Source organism: Apodemus sylvaticus, chromosome 8 (genome assembly GCF_947179515.1).
Source record: "Apodemus sylvaticus chromosome 8, mApoSyl1.1, whole genome shotgun sequence".
In the NCBI taxonomy this organism is placed as follows: Eukaryota; Metazoa; Chordata; class Mammalia; order Rodentia; family Muridae; genus Apodemus; species Apodemus sylvaticus.
The window spans coordinates 63,143,355-63,166,995 of record NC_067479.1 but is presented as its reverse complement, the minus strand read 5'-3'; the positions used below and the strand labels follow the sequence as shown (position 1 = coordinate 63,166,995).

Below are 23,641 nucleotides of genomic sequence, written 5' to 3'. Positions count from 1 at the left end.
TGTGTTTCCTGTGCTGCATCCTATCAGTGGGGAACCCCTTGAGCCTCACGACCGTCCAGAGTGTGAGCAGGCAGGGTTAGTGCAGCTAGCTCTGTCATGTGGGTCAGGGAATGGCATTTTAAAAGTTGTTAAATGAGTCACTGAAGCAACTCTCTCAAAGAGGCTTTAAAACACACACAACACACACACACACACACACACACACACACACACACACACAGAGAGAGAGAGAGAGAGAGAGAGAGAGAGAGAGAGAGAGAGAGAGAGCGAGAGAGCATACCTACCTGGCCTTTCTCTCTGTTTTCCTGTGATTATTCTGGACCATCTATTGCTTCTGGAACTATCTCCTCTGAGATCCCCCTTCTACACCCAAGGTGCACACAACGGCTTGATTTTCTTCTCAGTCCCTGTCCCTGCAATGCTATTTGCCTTTTCTCCTACAGAAGGGCACTCTCTCCCTCTGCTGCTCCTTGACTGACCCTGGAGTCTGTTCTTTCTTATCTATTATCAGCCTCCCTAACCCCTGCTTGGCTGGGTCACCTAATTTCCCTTCTACCTCCAGGTCTTATTAGTCTTGCTCCAGAAACCCACACGCCCTGCCATCATAACAAAGGGTGTGTGTGTTTGTGAGGACCACTTTGCAAACTGATTTAGCCGGAGAAGGGCACCTTGCTGCATACTAATAATGCTTTAATCACATGTTCCTGACGTGGCTCCACAGGGAAAGCTGAGCAGTTTTTGCTGCATCCCAGTGTGACTGAAGAAGTCTGGGCTTAAGGAAGCAAGGGCCAGGAAGCATATGATATCACCAAGAAAATCATAATGATATTTGCTATTACACCAGAACAATTGATGGCTTTTAAGAAGCCAAAGGAACCTGCTTGAATATAGATCAATGCACAGTGACCTGGATGTTCCTCTTTGTTGTCTGATAATAGTCATCCTGTAGGGTCTTGCTTGAACATGGCCTGGGCTCCTCGAGAACTGGCACACCCTCTGATGATATGTGGATGACACAAAGGATGTGTGAGCATTCTTACAGCTGAGCTCAGCTGTGGAACCTGGATCCACGGCACAGCATGTTCAGTCTAGCTTTGTTTGGGGTGCTCTGTACACTATTTTCTTGGCTCAGCCTGTGAACAGTTTCCAGGGCCTGCCTCAGGCCTTCTACCAGAAGAAGGGCATAACAGGCCAGGATGGAAGTTTTAAGTCTGTTGGGAGAAGATGTGATTTCCCATTTTGCTTAAGGCATATCTTGCACCTAAAACAATAGACATAGAAATACCTTTTAGTTACTGGGCCCTGTCTAGAAATTCATCAGCTTTTAAGAAAACATGTAAATACACACACACACACACACACACACACACACACAGAGAGAGAGAGAGAGAGAGAGAGAGAGAGAGAGAGAGAGAGAGAGAGAGAGAGAGAGAGAGAGAGAGTTAAAAACAACCTGTATATCTAATGAAAGACTAAACATAGACTTGCAATTTATGACATGAGGGACAATTTTGGGAATCACAGCAAAAAGCTACACAAGGCAGTGAGTGTCTGAACCCCATTGAGCCACCACCACCACCATTTAGAGCGGAGCTTAGCTAATTTGTCTTTGTGGCTCAGCCCAACACTGTCTTCTTTCTCGGTCACTGGCTAATTTACAATGGGTAAGTTAGGAATGAAGAGTATAAGACACCCAAGTGGTGGTTCTCATTAATAATCTCATAAGGAAGACCAGAGAGGAGCTGCATGGCCAAATTCCGGATCAGGTTCCGGGGTCACCGGGTCAGGACAGGGTAATCATAGCTCTGAAGCCAGCAGTGGTTCCAGCTGCCTCGGCACATCTGGAGATGGCTCCAGTGTATAGAGGGGATGACTTTGCAAACCATTCCTTTGCCAGTGCAATAAAACTCAGTCCTTTTCTGCCCTGGTACTGTACCACCAATAGGATCTGGGAGCTGAACTCGGGCCCCTGAATTCACAGCCACTGTGGTGCTGAGAGTAAAAGGGGACATCTCTGATTCTGAATCCCAGTATTACAAACTACTCCAGCCCAGAGCTGTTCAAGGTGAAGAAGCCAGCCCACTCTGCAGAGCACAGCCACCTTTGTCCTTCACAGGCCTGCCTCCCACTTGAGACAGAAACGAATGACCTTGACCTCAGCTCCAACCGTCAGCGCGCAGTGCACACAGCTTGAGTGGGGTCCCCGTGGCCACCATTGGTGACTGTGCTCACGGCCCAGCTGCTCGCTGGCAGGGCAGCGGGGCACAGGACCTGACACTGTGGGCCTTTTCTCCCTCCTCCACTAGCAGCCAGTGGGCGGGCTTGCTCCGCCAGCTGCCATGGCAACGGGAAGATGGCTCTGTGGTGCCCAGAACAGATGTCACATGGGCCGCTGTGCTTATGTAGGGGGTGGGGAGCTTGGTGGGGGCACCAGGGGAGGGGCTGTGCCTTTGGAGTTAAATGGTCCCACCAGAGGGAGTAAGTCACATTTGGGAGGGAGTGCGGAGCAGTAGAATCTATTTTCTTTCTTGTCCCCGTCCTTTAAGCACTAAACATACATGCACAAACACAAATGGCCTTTCATCTCTGCTCCTGAGGTGCTGGAGGCTCACAGCTTTCTGGGCGGACATGAAAGCTGTTATCTCTCCAAGCCTCAAATGAACATCGACTCGGTGGCCCAACCTTGAGCAGGCAGCCCTCTGTTGTCTTTAAGGGACTGGCCGCGAGGCTCCATTTGGGTGAGTCCAAGGAACCTCGAATCATGCTGAGCAGAGACCAATCAAGGGGAAATTGAAAGGCAAACACGCTGGGCTCTGTAGGCAACAACAAACCCAGCTCCGGGCTTCATAAGCTCGCCACTGAAATGAAAGTGTCCCTATGTCCCGTTCCTCCTCCCCTCGGGGTCTCTGATCATATCACGCCAAAGGCCATTTTAAACAGACTAAACTGGGGCAAGGCTTATAAATCTACCTGTCTGAACCCAAAGGCTCTTTGTCCCTGAAATAGATCTATCCTAGCCCAACTGCTGCATTAAAAAATTTCCACTACTTTCCATTTCTCCTACACAGAACTGATATGTATGTGTACATTAATATGACAAATCCATATTCATTGGTAAGATAAGATATTATGTGAATACTAGGAAGATGCCAGGCATCTGTGGCCTATTTTCCTCTCTGCTTCTAGCCTTGTGCTGAGACTCCAACCTCAGACCATGGGAACTTGGAGACCAGGGGGAGAAGGTATAGGTGCTATCTTAATCAGATGCACGGCAGTCGTTGTCTGTGTGGGGAAATGCTACATATAGTTATTTTGCACTGGGGTTTAATTCACAAGACCAGCATGCTCAGAGCGCTGCTTTGTGCCAAGGAATGCCACAGGGGGGAGGAGGAGGGGGAAGGGAAGCAAGCAAAGCCAAGAAGATCTCATTCATCACCAAGAGGCAGAAACAGCAAAGAAACTCTTATAATGGGTCTGATGGAGTGAGTGTCGCAAGCAAAGCATTATGGGAATGTGGAGAGAGGCAGGCTCTGAGAGAGGTGTCCTGGGGTGTGAAGAGACGAATCTGGAATTGACAGAGCACCTGTGCTGTGACAGACATGTTATATACACAGCACACCGGATGGATCATAGAACTCCCTAAGAGGCAGTCACTGTTTTTATGTCTTTTTAAAAAAAAGTCAGGAAACCCATGCTTAGAGTGGTTTACAGCACAAGGTCACTCGCCAAGGACACAGCCATGCTGCCCTGTGTTGCCGCCTACAGACTGACAGAAGACGCAGCCCAGCACAGAATGCAGCTGCAAGCATATCTGTCGTTCTCTGGTCTTCACCTAAGCAACAAGGTTCAATGATTATGGGTCTCGAACAGTCCCTGCAGCTTTCCTAACACACTCAAACACACACAACAATTAAAATAAAAAGAGTCATCCATCTGGATGTAGCCTAGAATCTTCACATGGATCACAATGGATGCTACTGGGACTGTTCCATGCCCTTGAAAGATGAGTGGGGTGGTCCCTGCAAACTGTATTCATTCACTTAAGCATCACCCTGTTACTAGGGGTTTTTTTGTGTGTCTATACCTTCATTAAAATGACACATATCCCCAGCCCTGCCAAGACTGCTATATTTTATCAACAATCGGGCCTGCACCTGAGATCCTCAGGCGTTTGTGACTCACCTGAATGAAAAGCAATGATCAAGTGTGAAAGATTGCCTGACAGTGCCCAGGTCTGCATAGCTCTAGGAAGCTGCCACTGCAAGCCCAAGTCCCCCCACAGAAGACAAGCTTCCTTGATACTGCAGTGAAAGTCTACAACCACCAGGGGGCAGTAACACAAACCAGATTAGTTTCCTTCAGGCCTGAACGTGGATGTGCCCAGTTTAATGCGTAAAGCCCATTATTACGAGCTTTTCCTCTCCCCACCCCCTATTAATGAACAAATGCCCAGGGGTAATGCAGAGATTTCTAAATACAGTGCAAGAAAGGGCAATCTGTACTCATACACAGGGAGTCTAACATGCAGTAATAAGTGGAAATGAAAATCATCAAGATGCGAGTGAGCCATTAGGCTAAAGAGCTAGCCCTCTGTCTGGCTGCAAACACAGAAATGCAGATGCCTGGCTCGCAGAAACAGGCATTTTAAAAATATTTATTTCACAAGTTCCTATTTAGAGTTCATAATACTATCCGTAATTACAACCTCCAAGCTGTAAGAGGGGTCTAGCAGAAATCCCATATCTAGTGTGCAACACAGAGAGGGATGGGTCTCTCAGCCTAAGGTAGATGCATGAATTATTCAAGAACTTCCACAGGCATTTTAAATCATAACTTCGTGCTGTAAACAATAGCACACGGTAAAAAAAAAGAAAAAAGGTAAAAGATGAAGAGCTGTCTAATCCCAAACCATAAAACAGCTACTGACACCCACAGTCTCTAATGGTTGTGGTGGATTTCCATAGGAATCCTTTGGCGTGCTTACAGGTTTTAAACAGAGCTGCAGAGAGAACATAATAACGTGGAACCTACTTCTTCCCTGGGAACAAAGAATCCGGAATGGTCCTGCCATTTTTGTGACAAAGGGGAGATTATGCAGTCCTTTCTTTTAAGTTGTTTGGAATTTGAGGAAAAGGGGACAAGACCACGGCTAGCAGCCAGCCTTGTCTCTGGAGTCACCACATTACATCCCAATATTCATAACCTACTAGACAGATTACACAGCTATTATCCACGTAACATGGCTGAAACGCACGTGGAATTCTGAGTCAAGTGACCATAACCCTCTACATTTTCTATTGGGGTTGTTCTGGGAATGAAAGTGTACCCCTCTGGGCTTCAGTTCCCTAGCAACAGAGGTGGGAGAACAGATCTTGCCCTGTGCCCTTGTGTGGTGTGAAGGTCATTCGGCATAATGGGAGGGAAAAATGCTAAGAACCTTTGAGATTTATGAAGCCTCTCAGTGTGTGTCTTCTCTCCAGTTCACAGGAGGAACCGAAGCTGCAGAGACTAATCCAAGGTCATGTGGGTGAAGGCAGAGCCAGGGCCCCAGCTGGCTGTTCTCATCCAAGGCTATGACTCCTCCTGTCCCTCCTCGGAGCTGAGCACACACAACACAGCTGTCTCAGTCTGCCCTGGAAAAATACCTCAGACTGGAGGCAGACAGCAGGACTGTGGACTTTGGTAAAGGGTGAGGTATAGCAAAGCAGTGTGTATTCCAAGGCCCCTTCTCCTGCCTTGTAGATGGTTAGGTTGTGTTTACACATCTTCCCTGAATACAGGGGTAAAAAACAGAAAGAGAGTAGCCCCCTGGTGCCTATGGTCCTTTCTTCTAAGGACACGAATCCCTCCATGGGAGCTCTATCTGTATGCCCTCATCTAACCCAAATTACCCAGATCAAAACCCAGCAAACTAGGGGAGGGGAAAGCTTTAGCAGAGGAGTTTTAAGGGAGAAAACACAGAAATATTCAGCCTATAATAAAAGACAATATGTCGGACTTGTTCATCTCTTCATCTCTTTAACTTAGGTCAACAAATATTCATAGGCCATGAATTAGGTAGGAACCAAGCACAGTTGCAGGCACTGTAGACACTAAGATGAATGGGAGCCCCCAGAAGGATGGCTTAGAACAGAGAATGTCAGAATAGGTCCTAGGAAATTCTCTAGGGAATTCTCTTCCCCTCTCAGGGAAGGGTCTGTGTGACTTGGGAGCACTAGGAGACTCTACAGGGACTGACTGGTTACAACCTTCCCAAGATCTTTCTTCAGATTGCTCTGCTCAAAACAGCTACAGCATGAGTCTGGACGCTAATCAGTACATAATTAATATTTGATAGGGTAATTAATTTATTAATTTGCTGGGGAAGGGAAAAAGATAAGTCATCTTCAGCCTATAGAAGCCTGGAAGGAGTCACATAAGATCTGCATGTGCCTCCTGGGGTGGAGATGTCACCAGTCTGCTTGTATTCTGCTAGTATTGGCATTAGGGAATAAATATTGTATATAATGGATTTCTGAGTTTGTCTGGAATAATTTAAACTATTTTTGGGGTCTAGAAACTAAAAGGACTCAGCTTCAACTTATGTATAAATGCCACTATAAGGTGTGCGTGTGTGTGTGTGTGTGTGTGTGTGTGTGTGTGCTGGATAAAAGAAAGGGAGGAAAATAGAAATATATAAAATGTCATTCAACTCTTATAGCAAATCTTCAGGAAAATTTGTTACATAGAGAAATTAACTCCAGCTCAAACATAGTAACTATGACAGTACTAGAACATTCTTGCCAATGATCCAAATGTTATTTTAAAAAGAGACAGGAAGGAGAGAGGTGGGGAGGAGGAGGGGAAAGGAAGGAAGGGGAGAAGGGAGGGAGGGAAGAAGAAAGAGAAAGAGAGGGGAGAGAGATCTTTTTCACAAACATTCTTCCAGCTCCGAGGATTACTTTTGCACACTGTTTTCTGGTGTGCCAACTTATTTTAGGAGTTAAGATCTTTTTTGAAGGTAGAGGGAATAAACATGTAGATTCCAACCTCCTTGAAAAGCCAGATAAAGGCCGCAGACAGTCATCCCTGCAAGAATCTGTGCTTCTTAGGTATCCAGACCTCCCACGGCTTCACTTCAATGCCCCAGGCCTTGGTAGGGAATGGCATGTTACACTGCAGACACATGATGAGAGGGACTGTTTCCAGAAGATAGCGTGATGCTTGCATGGAGTCTGGGAGACCGATGCCTGGGTCTCAGACATGCACTAGGGAGGCCATGGCAGTGTCAGACACCAGAGAGGGAAATGGGCTGGATGATATTTATGATGGCCACTCTGGCTGCTCTGTGTAGGCAGCTCTAGTAACAGAGAAATACAAAGCTCATTGATCTGGAAACTGATGGTGGTACCTGAGTGAGGGTAGTGGCTGTGGCTGAGAGAGAAGCAGGAACATGGGAGCTGCACCCACGGGCAGAATCCAGAGGTTGTGGCTTGAATGTGAAATGCATCTCAAAGGCTCGTGTATTTGAATGCTTGGTGCCTGGGCTCTAAGGTAAAGCACAGCTTTGAGAAGTGAGTTAGTAGGGGCAGGTCTTGAGGTTCCTCAGTCCATTCCACTCTGTCTGTTTCTTGACTGTGAAGGCAGTGTGACTGGCCACCTCAGGGTCCTACCACCATGCCCTTTTCACTATGATGGGCAATGTCCATCTTCTACTTCAAGTCAAAATAAATCCTTTCCCCCTGATGTTGCTTCTGCTCAAGTCCTTTTGAGCCATGAGCATTGAGGACAGAGACTAATGCAGCTGGGCACCTGGTAAAGCAGTGAGGGGTACGGGACAGGAATGGGTCCACAGCGGCTCCAGGGTGCCATCAGTGGTGGGCAGAAGAAGCCAGGCCCTCACTTACTAAAGAGTCTTCAGTCTATGACTTGTTTTGTGGACAAGGATATGGAAATAAACAAGTGGGTACACTTCTACACAGAGATCTGGAAGCCATGGAGCTTTTTAGGTCCATGAACCTGTGTATCATTGTATAGAGTTAGCATTTACACTACACAAAGAACAAGGTGGCAGAAACTTCATTGGTGGCACAGGTGGGGAGGTTATTTGAGAACACAATCTTTCCATCTCTCCATCTCTGTCTCTTTCTGTATATTCACAACACACACACACACACACACACACACACACACACACACATGCACGCATGCATGTCAGGGCCTTGCTAGGAAGATGTGGCATTAGTAAATCTCTGACTGCAATCTAAGTGAGAGGAGAATCAAATAATTAAAGACAAGCCTTTATTTTAAAAATTGCTGACTGTTTGAAAGCAATCATTACATGCTGTTTTGTATATTTCTTTTGGGGTGCTTTTCTTTAAATTACACATATATTGCATATAATCAAATGAATAGATGGTAGATGATAAGTTGAAAAATAATTGAAAATTAAGATAAAATTATAGAAATTGTTAAAGATTATGTTGGTATAGAAAAGACCTAGATGGCTGGATAGATGGAAGAATGAGTGGATGGGAAAGTGATTAGGCTGCTGGGAGAGAGGCTGTGTAAATGGATGGATGGGTAGATGGTTGGGTAGACCAGGTGGTAGAAGAAAGTATAGGTGGATGGGTGGGTGGGTGGGTAGATAGATGAACAGATAGACTAAAAAGATTTTAAACACAGTTTTATATTTGAAACATAAAAATTAAGAATATACTTCAGAAAGGTGTTGTGCTTATCAGATCACAATATACTCTAAAACACACTCAGGGGGGGAAATCCCTGACTTTTCTTCTCTCCCGACAAGAAAAATAGTCAAAGAAATCATGTTTTCCATTCATGAGTATTGAGTAGTTAGGAAGATAGGTCATGTGATTGGCCACAACGATCACCACATCTATTCTCTCTGTCTCAAAATCCATCAACAGAGGTTAAAATACTAAATTTGTAAGTGAAGAAGAGTCCCACTTTGAGTATGAGTGAATCCCACATAGATCGCACCATACCATTCCCCCTGATTCACTCCAGAGGTTGGGAAGATGTCAGTTTAGGACAGACTCACTCGGGAGAATTGTCCACAGTGTATGATAATCCACGAACAATGGTTATCCCCCTCAAGTATTTGTTTACAAATAATCCCACCACAAAACTCTTTATGAAAAGGGGTTTAAACATAAAGACAAGATTAGGAAAGTATCAAAAACCATCCTCAAAAGATGAGGCTATTTCCCACATTTTCACAAATGTCCTCAACTCACCAAATCGTGAGGTAGTTAGCATGTTCCATTAGCAGAGCTCATCCCTGCTAAGGTGATGAAATCCAGCATAAAGTTTGGGGTTTCACTCCTGAAGGTTTGACCCTCCTGATTGGACCTTCCTGCCTCTACCCCCTATCAGGAGATCAGAAGTGAGAAGAATTCTTCAGGTTGCTGGTGGGCCTGGGATTGACAGCCCAGCCAACTATGCAGAAAACCACACTTCCGGAGGGGGAAAAAATCACTTTTGGTTTCTGGCTCCTCAGCACTCCTACACATCTAATTAGCTCAACAATTGGTCCCTGTGATAAAATCAGCTAATTTTATGTTCAAATGACTGCTTTGGGGTAAGCAGTGCAGTCACTCCAAAGCCACATATAAAGAAGCTGCTGAAGAAGCCGGTTCCTGCAGGTCACTGGGGGACAAACTAGTAGAGACTATCAAATTAGTAACCTAAGTCAACAGTATAGTGAGTATGCAAGGGTCCCTGTAGACTCAGAGAAAGATCAATGGCCAGGCGGAAGGCCTGTAATGGCGACCTCTGAAGGGAAAGGAGGGCATGTGGAATGAACTAAAGGAGTATCTACTCTTAGCATAAGCCTGGATGCTTGGGGCAAGATTATGGAAGGCAAGAATCTAACTGGTATTGTGAAGAAACATGCCCCTAAGAGTAAATGTCTTTATTCTCAGAAATTTGCCCTAGGTCAGCCTTGACATAAGGCATGGACAAGGCCATTCAGGACTGCTCTCTGGACAGCTGTGGGGACAAAAGGCAGCATCTAGGACTAACCTTGATGATGTGAAGCCATTTGGAAGCCAGAATGCTTTTAAGGTAAACGCAAAAAGAAAAGATGGTTTATTCATTGAATAAAAGCCAATTGTGTCACCTTTCATAGGCAAATTATTGACTTATTTGGAGGTAGTTATACAAAGAGAGTGGGCAGAAATCCACAGGGACTCTCAAGGTAGAAACAAAGCCTCAGAATTACACCACTACATACAATTTAAAACAGATACAGAAAGATACACAGAACTACATCTAAGTGTATCTATTACATCATACATCAATTGATAGATTGATGATAGACTGATAACTGATAAATGGGTGACTGATGATAAATGACATAGATAAATGATAGCTAAGTGGCAGATACATAGGTAATTGATGGATGAATAACCAAAGGTTTGTAAAATATTTCATTTATATACAAAAGTAAGAAGAGTGATTGGCATTTGGTAAATACCCATTTCTGTGGTTGTAATCCTACTATGACTACCTCTGTCATTAGAAGGCTGTTTATATACTGCACATAAATCTGCTCATAACTTCTGTATCTAAAGCTGTCTCTCACATGACTATATGATCACAGCAGGAGATCCTCCTGGGAAGTCACCTCAAGCTTTTCTTCCACAGCCCTGACACAACCTCAGAGAGCCTCATGGTGGGACCAGCCTTTGGAACTAGCAGTCTTTCCCTCTTTTGATGCTGCTTACACACTGTGATGGTTAGCTTTGCCAATTTGATACAACATTTAATCACCTTAAATGAGAGTTTCAGTGAGGGTTTATCTACAGTGGGTTGGCCTGTGGGAGGTTGTCTTAAGTTCATTGATATGGGAAGACCAAGTTCACTGTGGGTAGCACCATACCCTAGGCAGGGACTCCTGCACTGTATAAAAGAGGACAAAGCTAGCTAAGTACTAGCGGGGAGGCAGCATCTATGTACGCGTTTATATCTCTTTCTACTGCCTGCTATAATATGGCCAGCTGACCAACCATCCTGGTACCACCATCATAGAAAGTCCTCACACACAAGCCCCTTATCTTGAGCTCTGCCTCCTGTGGTACTAGCGCTAAGACAGACATCATAATGGTCTCCTAGATACTTAAGTATGTAACCTTATTATTCCCATCCTGAACCCACAGGTTCATCAGACACTTTGATTCCTGGTTCAATATAAAGATCTCTTGATGTTACAGTCTCCAGAAAGGAATAGAAGAAATGTCACAAAATTCCCCTCAGACTCACAGAGGGAATCATGTTGGGTAGCAGCTGCAGGGACTGTGCCCCAGACTGCCTACTGTGTCAGTTAAGCTGACATCATAGCCTGAGATATATGGTGGGTGGAGGGGACCCTCTCAGGATCTCCCTCAGCCCCATAGCCTATCACAGTGGATCTGACCAGGCCACACACCTCAACAGCAGACAAGCTGCATCCCAGCCTGCTCCTCATTACCTACTCTACCACTGTGGTGGCTGTCCTACGCTTTCCAGCTCCAGAGTAGCTACTAGCTCTGTTGTTAATGCAGAGAATATCATAATTAAAATTTAAGTATCATCACTGAACTCTAAAAATTAAAGGAATTCAAGTTGTTTGTAAAAGACCCAAATCTCTACTTGAGATTTTTTTACTAAAGGATTATAGAATTAATAGTGAGAACAATTATTTCATGATGTAATGCTTATATTTCTGATAAATGGTTTTATTATAATTAAGTTTACTACAGCTGGCAATGGAAAGTATATCACAGGTCTATTTACATCTTCCAGAAAGGATCTGTTGGAGCCTTAAGCTGTTAGGCCATAACCTTATTTGGAGTTGAGTCTTCATAGAAGTCATCAAGTTACATGAAGTTACCAGGGTTAGGCTGAATGGAGTAGGACCAGTGTTCTTAGGAATGCAGGAGTGAGAAGACACACGGAGAGGGAAGAATGTGTGACATTCACAGGGAAAGCATCCGGGCCCTTCCTTCTGTCAGTCCCAGAAGAAGCCCCGCAACCCCCTACCTCCCGCCACTGCCGTAATTCTAGACTCTAGCTGCAGAACAGAAACATGCAATGTTTTTGGGTGAGGCAGATTCTGACAGCACCTCATTCACCAGGATGAGTTGATTTTTCAAGAGACATACACACGGGCCTACCCTTAGACACTTGCTATGCACATTTCTTTGGCACAATGGCCCTGCTAGGAGGTGACAGAAATGGCCTGGGGAGATGGTCACAGGTGGACAGAGCCAAACTTCCCTTTAACACTGAGCTGGTTCAGGTCACACTGGCCTGGGGAGGACAAAATTAGGGGACCCTACCTTCTGGTATTCCTCCTTGGATCTCAGGGCTGCTTCCATCTGCGCAGCGGAGGTGGGATAGACTGCTGACCGGTACTGTGTGCCGTAGTCGTTGCCTTGGCGCATGCCTGAGGGTGAGAACAGAGAGGATTGGAGATGCTGGGACAATAATGCTGGCACCAGTGGACGTGCTTGTTGTGCCCAGTTTCACCACGTGCTTATCTTAATTTTATCTCAACACCAGATTCTTGAAATGAGGATGAACTATGTTTTAATTCTAATGAAGAAGGCTAGGGAGGTGGCTCAGTGGTTAAGTGAGTCTCTTGATTTTACAGGGGACCTGAACTCAGTTCCCTTCACCCATGTAGGATGGCTTACAACCTGTAACTTCAGCTCCAGGGGCTTCAATGCCCTCAACTTGCACTCTGCATGTCCATATGTGCATGTAATTAAAAACAAAAATTTTTAATTATAAAAAATATCTCTAAGCTTGGGTAAACTTATCACAGTCCCAGGTTACCCTAGATACTCCATAAGAAATGTTTTAGGGGCTGGAGAGATGGCTCAGTGGAAGAGCACTGACTGCTCTTCCGAAGGTTCTGAGTTCAAATCCCAGCAACCACATGGTGGCTCACAACCATCTTTAGTAGAATCCAATACGCTCTTCTGATGTATCTAAAGAGAGTGACAGTGTACTCACATACATTAAAAAAAAAAGAAAGAAAGAAATATTTTATATTAAAGCATTTAATGAATGATTTACTTATATTTCACTATGACGTATACTGTGTTAGGTGGAACGCTCTAAAAGAGTCAGTTCTCAGTCACTGCAGCAAACACCAGAGAGAAACCCAAGGAGGAAAAGGGGTTTGGCTCTCAGTTGCAGGGTTTTCAGAACATGGCTGCTGAGTGCCAGAGCCTATGGTGATCACAGCACCAGGAGCACATGGTAGAGGGAGATGCTCACCTCACAACCAAGAGGAAGAAGAGGGGCTGAGGTCCCAATATCCTCTTAAGAGTACACCCCCAATGACCTAACTTCTGCAAGGTCCCACCTCTGGGAAGTCCCACCGCTTCTCAATAGCACCATGAATGGGGCAGTGTGCCTATACACAGACATCTGAGGACGTTTACACAAACAGTAGAGAAGGGCCCAGCCAGCCCCTCCAGTGCTTTTTTAGGATAAGCAGGAGTCTTTGCATAAGTGGTATTTTAATGTATGTTTCATAATCAGTACAGTTAAGAGCAAGGGCTCAGGGTCACAGGTAAGCTGAAGCTTACTCATTTATATATTTGTCAGACAAGAGAGATGTTTATAATACATTGCTTTGGTCCCCCACCCCGGACATGCTGTTAAGAATGGCCTCTGAGGTTGGGGAGATGGCTTAGTGGGTAAGAATGCTTGTTGCCCAAGTGTGAGGACCTGAGTTAAAATTCCCAGAACACACACACACACACACACACACACACAGCCATGTGTAGCTGTGTGTGGTCAAGAGGTGGGAAGACAAGACAATTATTGGGTCTTGCTGGCTACCAGCCTACCTCTAGGTTTAGTGAGAGACTTTGTCTCAAGATGGAGAGTGACAGACACAACAGGACACCTGATGTCATTTGACCCACACACACGTGGGCACAAATGTGCACTCGAAGTGCACACTAGCACACACATGTGCACATATCCTGCACACATATGCCTCACTCACATGCTCACACATGTGCTGTGACAGTTTTAATTTCTAACTTGACACAACCTAGGGTTGCCTGGAAAAGGAATCTCAGTGAGGAGTTGCCTTGGTTGATGGGCCTGTGGACTTGAGTGTGAGGAAAGTTCTTAACTGGGTTAATTGACGTGGAAAGACCTACCCTGAATGTGGATGGCACCATTTCATTGGCTGCCCACTCCCAAGACCGAAGAAAAAGGAGAGTCAGCTAAGCTGGCTAGCGGACAGGCAGGAAGGCAGGCTGGTTTTAATCGTTTGTTGTTGTTCTCCCACAATTCTCTGCTTCTTCCTTGACTATCCCCACAGCAGCAGTGCTCCGATATAAGTCCTTCACTACATCCTGACCACCCTGCCGCTATTTGCCTTCCCCTCATCCTACTCACTGCTGAACTCAGCTGCTCCTTTCCTGCCCTGGACCCTTCATTCCCTTTGACAGTCTGCACGGCTGAATCTTTGGTCCTCACCCCTTCCAGGCTTCAGTCATATGGAGCCACAGTCCCACCAGCGGTCACATGACTAGAATCCTGGACGTTCTCAACCCCACAGCTTCCCTCTCGGTGGCCTTTCTGCCTTCATCTCTGGCATGAACATCCCCCCTTCCAACCCTGGAGTAATACCTGCTTTACAGGCACCTCCCAGCCTTCCCTTTGTCTCCTGCAGCCCTTCCCCAATGCCTCTCACCCTAGGGAGATGATCAGGGGATGTGGTGATAAAACCCGAGTAAATGGATCTGCTGCAGGACACGGTCCGGAGCTGGATCCAAGAAGCCTCTCGTTGGAGACTGCAGCTGTGGTGTGAATATGAAACACCCTCACAGACTCACATGTTGAACACTTGGTTCCCAGCCGATGGCACTGTTGTGGAAGGTTCTGGGAATTGTAGCAGGGAGGCCTAGCTGGAGGAAGTAGGTAGCTGGGGGGCTGTTTATTCCTGAGCTTTTTGTGCCTTGTTTGATGTCACCGGGTGCGCATACTCTGTCTTATGCTCTGTCTGCACCATGGGGCTCAGAGTCAACAGAGCCAAACAACCATGGACAGAACCCTCTGTAACCCAAGCTAAAAACAAGCCTTTCTTCCTTCGTTGTTTCTGTCAAATCTGTGGTCACAGCAACAAGAAAGTAACTAACAGAGTGTGCCGACGTACTGAGTAAGCTGCAGGTTCTCTTACCGTGTATCCCTAGTGGGTTGTCCCACCATGTGACCCCATCTCCGCCTCCAAGCTCCTCCACATGTCACTCCTCTCCCCAGGGACATGACTTTAATATTCCTCATTATCAGAGCAAAACAGGATGAAGAAAATGAGCACGCTCTGTAACTCATGCCTATAAAACATGCCCATGTTCATAGTTTTTTATGCTAGACTAAAAGTTTCAACTTGTTGAGTCTATCTTTGAGTTTTACAAGGGCTGACACAAATACATCGACCAGCTCCTCTACACATGTGATTCCTTTAAAAAGGCTTTCAAAATATGAATCAAAGCCTTCAAACAATTCATTGCGTTTAGACTATACACATGTCCAGCTCCCGAGCACTAAGGCACAGCACCCCAGGAGATAGCATCAAAAGGCACATCGTGCTTAAGCATCAACTTTCTGTTAGCTCTTGTCCACCAGGAGCTAATGAGCTGTTAGCTAGGGGTAGTGCTAACTAGGTCACTGGGGGCAGAGCAAAGTTCCCTTGGGCTATTTTCAAGATGGAGGGAAAGTGATGAAATCAATTAGTATCCTTAAAGTAAACCCTAGGTGTTTTTTGAATGATGCTGTCAGACAACTGAAGGACTAACAAACAATGGGTGCCCCCCCCAGCCTCTGCACTGCTCACATCCTGAGCTAGATGGCCTTTGGTCCTTGGGCTACCCTATGCACTCTTGGACACGTAGTAGCAGTCTCAGGCCCTACCCATCCGTGCCCACCCAGTAGTGACACACAAGCAGATCTCTACGTACTACTATATATCCCCTGGGCAGCAAAACTGCCTCTGGTTGAGACGTATTCCTTTATAGAGTGGAGCATGACTTCCGATATCATTCGATACACGGTCTTCATGTCCCGGGCAGCTGAGGGGATGAGAGGGAAGAAGCAGGCCTTAGGAGGGCGGAGACCAGAGGAAACATGGAAGTCCTCCATGCTCATATTTTCCTTTGTATTCACTAAGTTCCATGGTCACCAGTGTGGCTTTGTCTTAATTTATACTTTTTAATCACTATTTTAAGAACTTACATACATACACTTTGCATGCTGACTTCCTCTGAATTCAAGAGAACACAGGTTTTTTTAAAATTTGTTTTTGTTAAACAGCATTTTTTAACTGAAAATATTTTTTTCAGACGATATATTCTGATGTAGCTTCCCTCTCCCTCATTTCCTTCCAGATCCTCGCCTCTCCACACACTCAACTCTGTGCGTTCTATCTCTGACTTTTGAAAACTAACAGGTGAATTTAAAAAAAAGAATAATAAAACAAAGAAAAGGCACCAGAAACACACTAATACAGATGTGCAAAACGAAGACCCATAAGAAACACACATTATAAAACCATAATATACAAGCAGAAGACAAGTCAGATTTAAAAAAAAAATGCTCAAAGCAAAAGAGGACCAAAAAAAAAAAATCTACAAAAATATCACTGAGCTCATTTTCTGTCAGCGTCTACTGCCGGGCATGGGCTGCCCTTAAGTGTGGCTTGTATACTCAGTGAGATTCCATTGTAGGACAATAATGTCTCCTCGGCAAGTGGTTGCCAATCGGAGGTGATTTCCTGGCTATGAATGGGACCGCATGTCCACTTTCTCCTCTTAGCAATGGATCCCCATCTGGCTTGAACTTGTGCAGGCCCTGTGCACGTCTCTGTGTATTCATAAGCGTGTCTGTCCTATTGTGTCTGGAAAACACTGTTCCTCTGCTACCATCCATTGCTCTGGCCCTTTCGATCCTTCTGCCTCCTTTTCCGAACGTTCCCTGAGCCCTGAGGGGAGGGGCTGAAGAAGACATCCCTTCGGGACTTAATGTTCCAGGGCAGCATTTCAAGTGACATTTAAAATATCAAACAACAGACTTGTAGTAAGTAAAAATTAAAATGATTATGTATACAGTTTAGATATAAGGCTTTCAACTGTATAAAGAAAATCATAAAAGGTATTTTTGCTTCTTATTTAAAAATCTGGGCAGGAGAAAGGAGGAGCACTGAGGTATCTCCCTGTCCTTGCTGGTGATGGGGTGGGGGGGAGGTGGCTATCACACTGCCCAGGAATCTCTGAGTCTGTCCTGTCTCTTGGTGCCCAGGGGGACAGCATGCATGCTACCAGGGATGACGACAAAGATGATGGTGAGGTAGACTCGTGCTTCTTTTTTCAGTTAAAGAAGTGAAGATTTACCAACACAGGCAATTGGTGGCTCCATGGTCACTGGGGACTTAGGTTTCTTTTCACACATTTTTTTTTTTTAGCACATATCTCCAAGCTCAAAAACAAACATCATCTTCTGGTCCTGTAACTACCACAGCCAAAGTGTAGACCAAGATAAAGGGGTGGGGGAGAGAAAAGTGGATGGACAAGATCTCTCACTTACTACCTCTTTATCATTATTTATTTGTTATTACTACTGCATGTGTGTGGGAATGATGTGTGTGGGTGGGTAGGTGCATGCCATGGTGCATGTGTGAAAGGCAGAGGACAGCTTTTAGGAGTCAGTTCTCTCCTTCCACCTTTATGTGGGCTTCAGGTATCAAACTCAGGTCTCCAGGCTTACATGGTGGATTCCTTCACCCACTGAGCCTCCAGCCTTCTCTGACTTCTTCTGTCTTTAAACAGCCTTCCTGGAAGATGTGCTCTGTACCATTAGTTATATCTCGGTGGTCAGAACCTGGTCACATAGCTGTACCTCCTGAACTCCTTCAACTCCTCCATTTAAGGGGCCAAGATCTCTCCTAAGACTACATCCTCAGCTTCTCCTCCCCTCTCTACTTCTTTCGTTTGCTTACAGGTTCTCCCCTCCACCTGCCTATCCTCCCCCAGTCACAGGCACCAGTAACTTAACCCCTGCCTCGGGCTCTGCATCAGGGAAGCTAATAGACTCTATGCTAGTCATTAATTCTGCTCTCATTCAAACTGATTTACTGACCACCTTTGAATACTATTGCTTCTTGCATTCCGCCACTCTCAGAGAATGCGCATAGTCCTATATACCACCTGGTCCCACTTAGGATGGTGCATATATGTTCTGTGGTTGACTCTTATCATACGAAGGAGCTCAGAAGCTGTTGTCATTTGAATATGCTTGGTCCAGGGAGTGGTACTATTAGGAGGTGTGGCCTTGTTGGAGAAAGTGTATACTGTGGGGGTGGGCTTTGAGACCCTCTTCCTACCTGTGCAGGAGCTAGTTTTTTCCTTGGCTACAGTCAGATCAAGATGAAGAACTCTCAGCACCTCCAGCATCATGCCTGCCTGGATGCTCCCATGTTTCCTGCCTTGATGATAATGGACTGACCCTTTGAACTTATAAGCCAGCCCCAAAATTAAAGCAGTCTACTAATTTCCAGAGTCCCCAAATCCACATTTCTCCTAACAAAAGCCTGGTTAGGCCTATCACAGCAATACTTCACTCCTGTTACCTACCAACTTCTGCCTTACTTAGGGTTTCCATTACATTGAAGACACACCATGACCAAGGCAACTCTTATAAAGGACAACATTTAATTGGGGCTGGCTTACAGGTTCAGAGGTTCAGTCTATTTTCATCATGGCAGAAAGCATGGCAGCATCCAGGCAGGAATGGCAGTGGAGGAGCTGAGAGTTCTACATCTTGTTCTGAAGGCAATTAGGAGAAACCTGACCTCCAGTCAGCTAGGAAGAAGGTCTCAAAACCCAGCCTCACTGGGGCACACTTCCCCCAACAAGGCCACACCTACTCCAACAAGGCCATACCTCCTAATAGTGCCATTCCCTGGGCCAAGTATATTCTAACCTCCAAAGAAGCTATGGTTCTATCTACAAAATTCTGAACACCCACAGTTGCTTATCCAAAATCTAGCTCAATGAAAAGTAAAACTGCTGATAAACGCCCCAGAACTGCAGTCATTTCACACAAAGGGGAAGCTGGTCTTCTCTTCGCTTATGAGCTGGCCCACTGTTTGTCTCCACAGAATGGCACCGAAAGCCTGCACATCACCTTGGCCCAGAAAAGCACAGCTTATTCTAGCATTGCCTCCTTTCTGGGGCTGGAAAACAGGATCTTCCTAGTGCTCCAGCCTTCTCCACCAGGTCATGAGCCTCTCTCCCTCACGGTAACACACAGCTTCTCACTGCAACCCAAGAGCTCTTCTGGGCACACCTGGCCTTTCTCTCAGGTGTCTGAGATGAACCCCATGAATACTGAACAGTCTCACTTTACCTGACTGGAAAATTAATTTCGTCAGTTTTAGCTGACAGCTCATTCTAAATTTAAAATGAGAAAATGAACGGATAGCCCTTGTTTCATTAAGAGGGAGGTAGAGAGGGCATCAAAATAGCTAACAAACTCTGGAAAGGTGGCTCACCCAATAAACTGGGCACAGTGGTGGATAAGTGTAATACAAGCACAGACCACCAGTGATCGCTGCAGACTAACCCAGACCATCATCGACTACCATAGACCAGCACGGACCACCAGTGAGACCTTTTAGGATGTTTACAGAATAAACACCAAACATAAACAAACATAAACAGGAGGCATAAAATGGAGAAAGTGAGCTGTGCATGAGCAGCCATGAATCCACACGCTCTATTGCTGACTATACATGGAGTCTGACAGCTCCTTCAAGCTATCCCACTGATTTGATTCTCTGCCATGATGGACTGTACCTTGACTGTGACAAAAAGAAGCTCTTTCTTCCTTAAGTTGCTTTTGTCTGAATATTTTAATACAACAACAGAAATCGAAATTAAGACTCCATACAGAAAAGTATATAATGCATGTATACACATGTACCAAAAGAACATAAAACACCGCACATGGTTTATCCAAGTGTACACCTCAATGTTACAGCTACATGACCATATCATTATTTATTAGCAAGAATTGGATGCTCAAAGACCTCCAACATAAAGAAATGGAGTGCCACTGAGCCCTGTGTGTCCCTTCTAATGACAATGCCTTCTATTAGTTTGGCCTGTTTATGAAATTTATGCAGAACAAAGCTATACAGTGGTTCCAATCTCGTATTTTCTTCATTTTATGGCTTTGGAAGATCTCTTGAGTGAGCACCCACCTACCATGGATGCATTCATCCTGTGATGAGCCTGTGATCAGCCTGAGACTGCCAAGGACATGTTTAACATGCTCTCTGCTGTGCACATACATGATGTTCTTATGGGTACATATCTACAGTAGGAGCTGTTGGTTGAGGGTTGCATGTCTTTGCATGTAATTACATGTAAGTCCTTTTCTGGAGCAGTGGCCCTGATTTACACAGTCCATGTTGCTCTACCCAGAGTCTGGAAGGTTTGAGAACTGACCAGTTCACTCCTCTGCTCATGTCTGACAGTCCACGATTTGTCAGTCAGCTTGGTCCATGATTCGGTCTCACTTGATCTTAATTTGTATTTTCCTAATTAATAATGTTTTTAATTTTATGCTTATCCACTGCTATTTAAATACCTTGGCCACATTACTTTGCAGCAATCTGTGTTTCTAAAAAAACTATTTTGTATATTTTAAATATTCCAGATATAAATCCACTATCAGATATAATCTCATTACTCTTGGCATATTTTTTACAATGGTTTAGTTTGCTTAATTTTTATTTATATTTAATTTATGTGTTTGCCTTTATGTACACCTGGTGCCTGCATGGTGCCTTCAGCAGCCAGAAGGTGCAGATCCTTTGCACTAGAGTTACAGGTGGTTGTTAGCCACCATAATATACCTGGAATTGAACCTGGGTCCTTTGTAAGAACAGTCACTGCTCTAAACTGCTGAGTAATAGCTACAGCCCCCACAATGCTTTATAACAAGCCAAAATTTTGAGATGGATGAATTTATGAAACTTATTTTGCCTTTTTGGTTATCACTTTTAGTGCCTTTTATAGGAAACACTTCCAGACCCCACACCATAATGAAGTCATTCACCCAAAGTCCTGTACATTTCACCTTTGGCTCTTAGGTCTTAAACGTACAAGGTATTGGTTTTAGTGCATGTATAATGCAGATTTTCCCTCCTAAGGATCTGGAAAAACAAAACAACCAACAAGCAAACAAACAAGCACAACGTCTTTATTAATTAAAAAGTCCCCTCACCCGTACTTTGAATAGGATGGTGTCAGTAGCTCTGTCCTCAGGCACGCCCATCTTTACGTCCTCTGCACTGTCTATCTTAACCCACATCACACAGCAGCCTGACTGATGCAGTCCACAATGGCTCAAGACTCACAGATGAAAAAGTTCCTGTGCTCTTGTTGTTACATAAGAAAACATTTGCTTTTATAAATACTGGGAATCTTTTTTTCTTTTTAAGTCTGAAGGAGAAGGGGGCGGAGGAGGAGAGAGCAAGAATAGCAGGAGCACAGCAGCAGAACTGTAGGTTTTCGCTGGGGTTTATACTAAATTTACAAAATAGTCTAAGAGGAAGTCTAAGCGAAGCCTGTTCAGTTTGTTACTGCATCTTCCAGCTGCCCCAGGGCTAAGTGAACACTGTGAGAGGACATTCACCTTCAAGGAACCTCTATCTGAAGTTCTCCCGGCTGAACCTAATAGTTCATCTTTTGCTCACACAAAGTTGATGTAGTAAAAAGGGTTGCTAACCCCTGCTGCCTCCCGAGTGCTGAGGGGGCCCAGCCGGGGGCAGGCTGGTGTATCTTTGGTAGGTTGCTTCCTTACCCAAGTTGCTTCCCACTTTTAGAGCTCAGGGGCTAGGCGGGAGTTTTAGGAGTTAAGACTGGAAGTGGTAGATGTCATTTTGCCATATTCCATTGGTCAGAACTCAGTCACATGACCACTAGAAGAAGAGGAAATGCCAGCGAGCTGAGGGGAAGTGAGCATTACTCAGTCACTCTCTTCGCTTCTCTCCTTACTTAGGTCTGAAGGAGGACCCTACCCACCCCACTACAAGGTAGAGCAGAGGTTGTAAGGGAGTGCCCATCCCTAATGGCAACACTTGTGAGTTTGACGCCAGTGTGAGCTACAGGCTGCCCTGGGCTACATAGGGAGTAATAAATGAAAAAACAAGCAAAATGCATAAAAACAAACAAAACTATAGTAGTTGCCCCAGCTTGCTGCAGTTTCTGTTAAGTAGCCTGTGTGCACACAGTAGATCTTTGTATAGACTCTTTTCCATGCTTTTCTCACTTATGAATACTAAATTGTGTTGAATGCCTTGTTGTATCCACTCTGGCAGTCATGTTTTTCTTTTAATCTGTCCAGGAAACACCCTGTTCCGGTTTCTCAGTTAATGCTGAACTGAAACCATGTGCTCTGGAATCCACTTGATCATGGACATTGTCTCAAGATGCCACCAATTTCAGTTAGCTAACAGCCCACTGGGGATTTCTGCCTACATGTTCCTAGGTAAGACTGCACTGTGATTTTGCTTTCTCTTGTGCTCAGGTTTGGGTATCAAGATTACAGGGAGGCCCGGAACAGTCTTCCATTCTCTTCATCCCTTGGAAGGCATCCCACAAGACAGCAACCATTTCTCTCATAAATGTTGGTAAAACTCACTGAAGCATATGATCTTCTCAAGTATGGATTCGGTCTTCCTAAGAATCCCCGGCTTGTCTCATTCTCTTGGGCTCTGTGTTTTAAGGAGTTTATTTTCAATGTAACTTTTGTCTCAAGTTCATTGCTGCAGATGTCCTCTGAGTCTGGCAAGGTGTCCAGTGTTTGCAGTGAGATTCCATTTTTCTATACTTTATACTCAGATTCTCTGCCCAGTTTTATGTTTTTGTTTGTTCTGTTGTTGTTGACCAACAACTATTCTAACAGTTTAGCAGTTGAATATACATTTGGAAAGTCTTGACTTTCATGGTCTTCTCTGCTGTGGTTTGAACTTCACATCATTGGTTTATGTTCTTAATGATCTCTTTCCTACCGTTTGAGATTATTTTGTGGTTGGTTTTCTTGCATCTTGAGATGGATGTCCTTCTGTCTTCTCACAGATGGATTTAAGATCGATCTAGCCATGCCCTGTGAACTTGGATATATAGCACCCAAATCATTGCCTAATTAAAATATTTTCTAATTTTGTTCATGGTCTATCCTTAATAACTAGGTTTGCGAGTGATTTTTCTTGTCATTACAATGAGAAGCAACTTTAAGGGGCTTTATTTTGACTAATGGTTTGAGGGGAGACGGTGCCTTGACGTGGAGAAAGGCACAGCAGCAGAACATTCAATTCTGCTTGCTTAGCTCACTAGAGATCAGGGAGCAGAGACAGAGCAAGAAGCAGGATCTCACTTAAGCCTCAAGACCTGCCCCGCAGTGAGCCACTTCCTCCTGCTAGCCCTCACCTCCTAAGGGCCCACAACCCCAAAACAGCGCCGCCAGCTGAGGATCAAGTGTTCAAACACAGCAGCCTGTGGGGACATTTCACATGCAAATTAAAATGCTAAGATAGTTAGAAATTAAATTTTCTTTTTAACATAGG

General features: G+C 44.9%; 1 protein-coding gene across 4 annotated transcripts in view; it reads right to left on the bottom strand.

Moving 5' to 3' along the window:
- Positions 1-23,641, bottom strand: part of Msra (methionine sulfoxide reductase A) — a 317,918-nt gene that overhangs the window by 73,160 nt on the left and 221,117 nt on the right. For all 4 annotated transcript variants that reach the window (XM_052191213.1, XM_052191211.1, XM_052191214.1 and 1 more), the window contains one exon: positions 12,324-12,430. In XM_052191213.1, the coding sequence (XP_052047173.1) occupies positions 12,324-12,430 (107 nt within the window). The remainder of the gene's footprint in view (positions 1-12,323; positions 12,431-23,641) is intronic.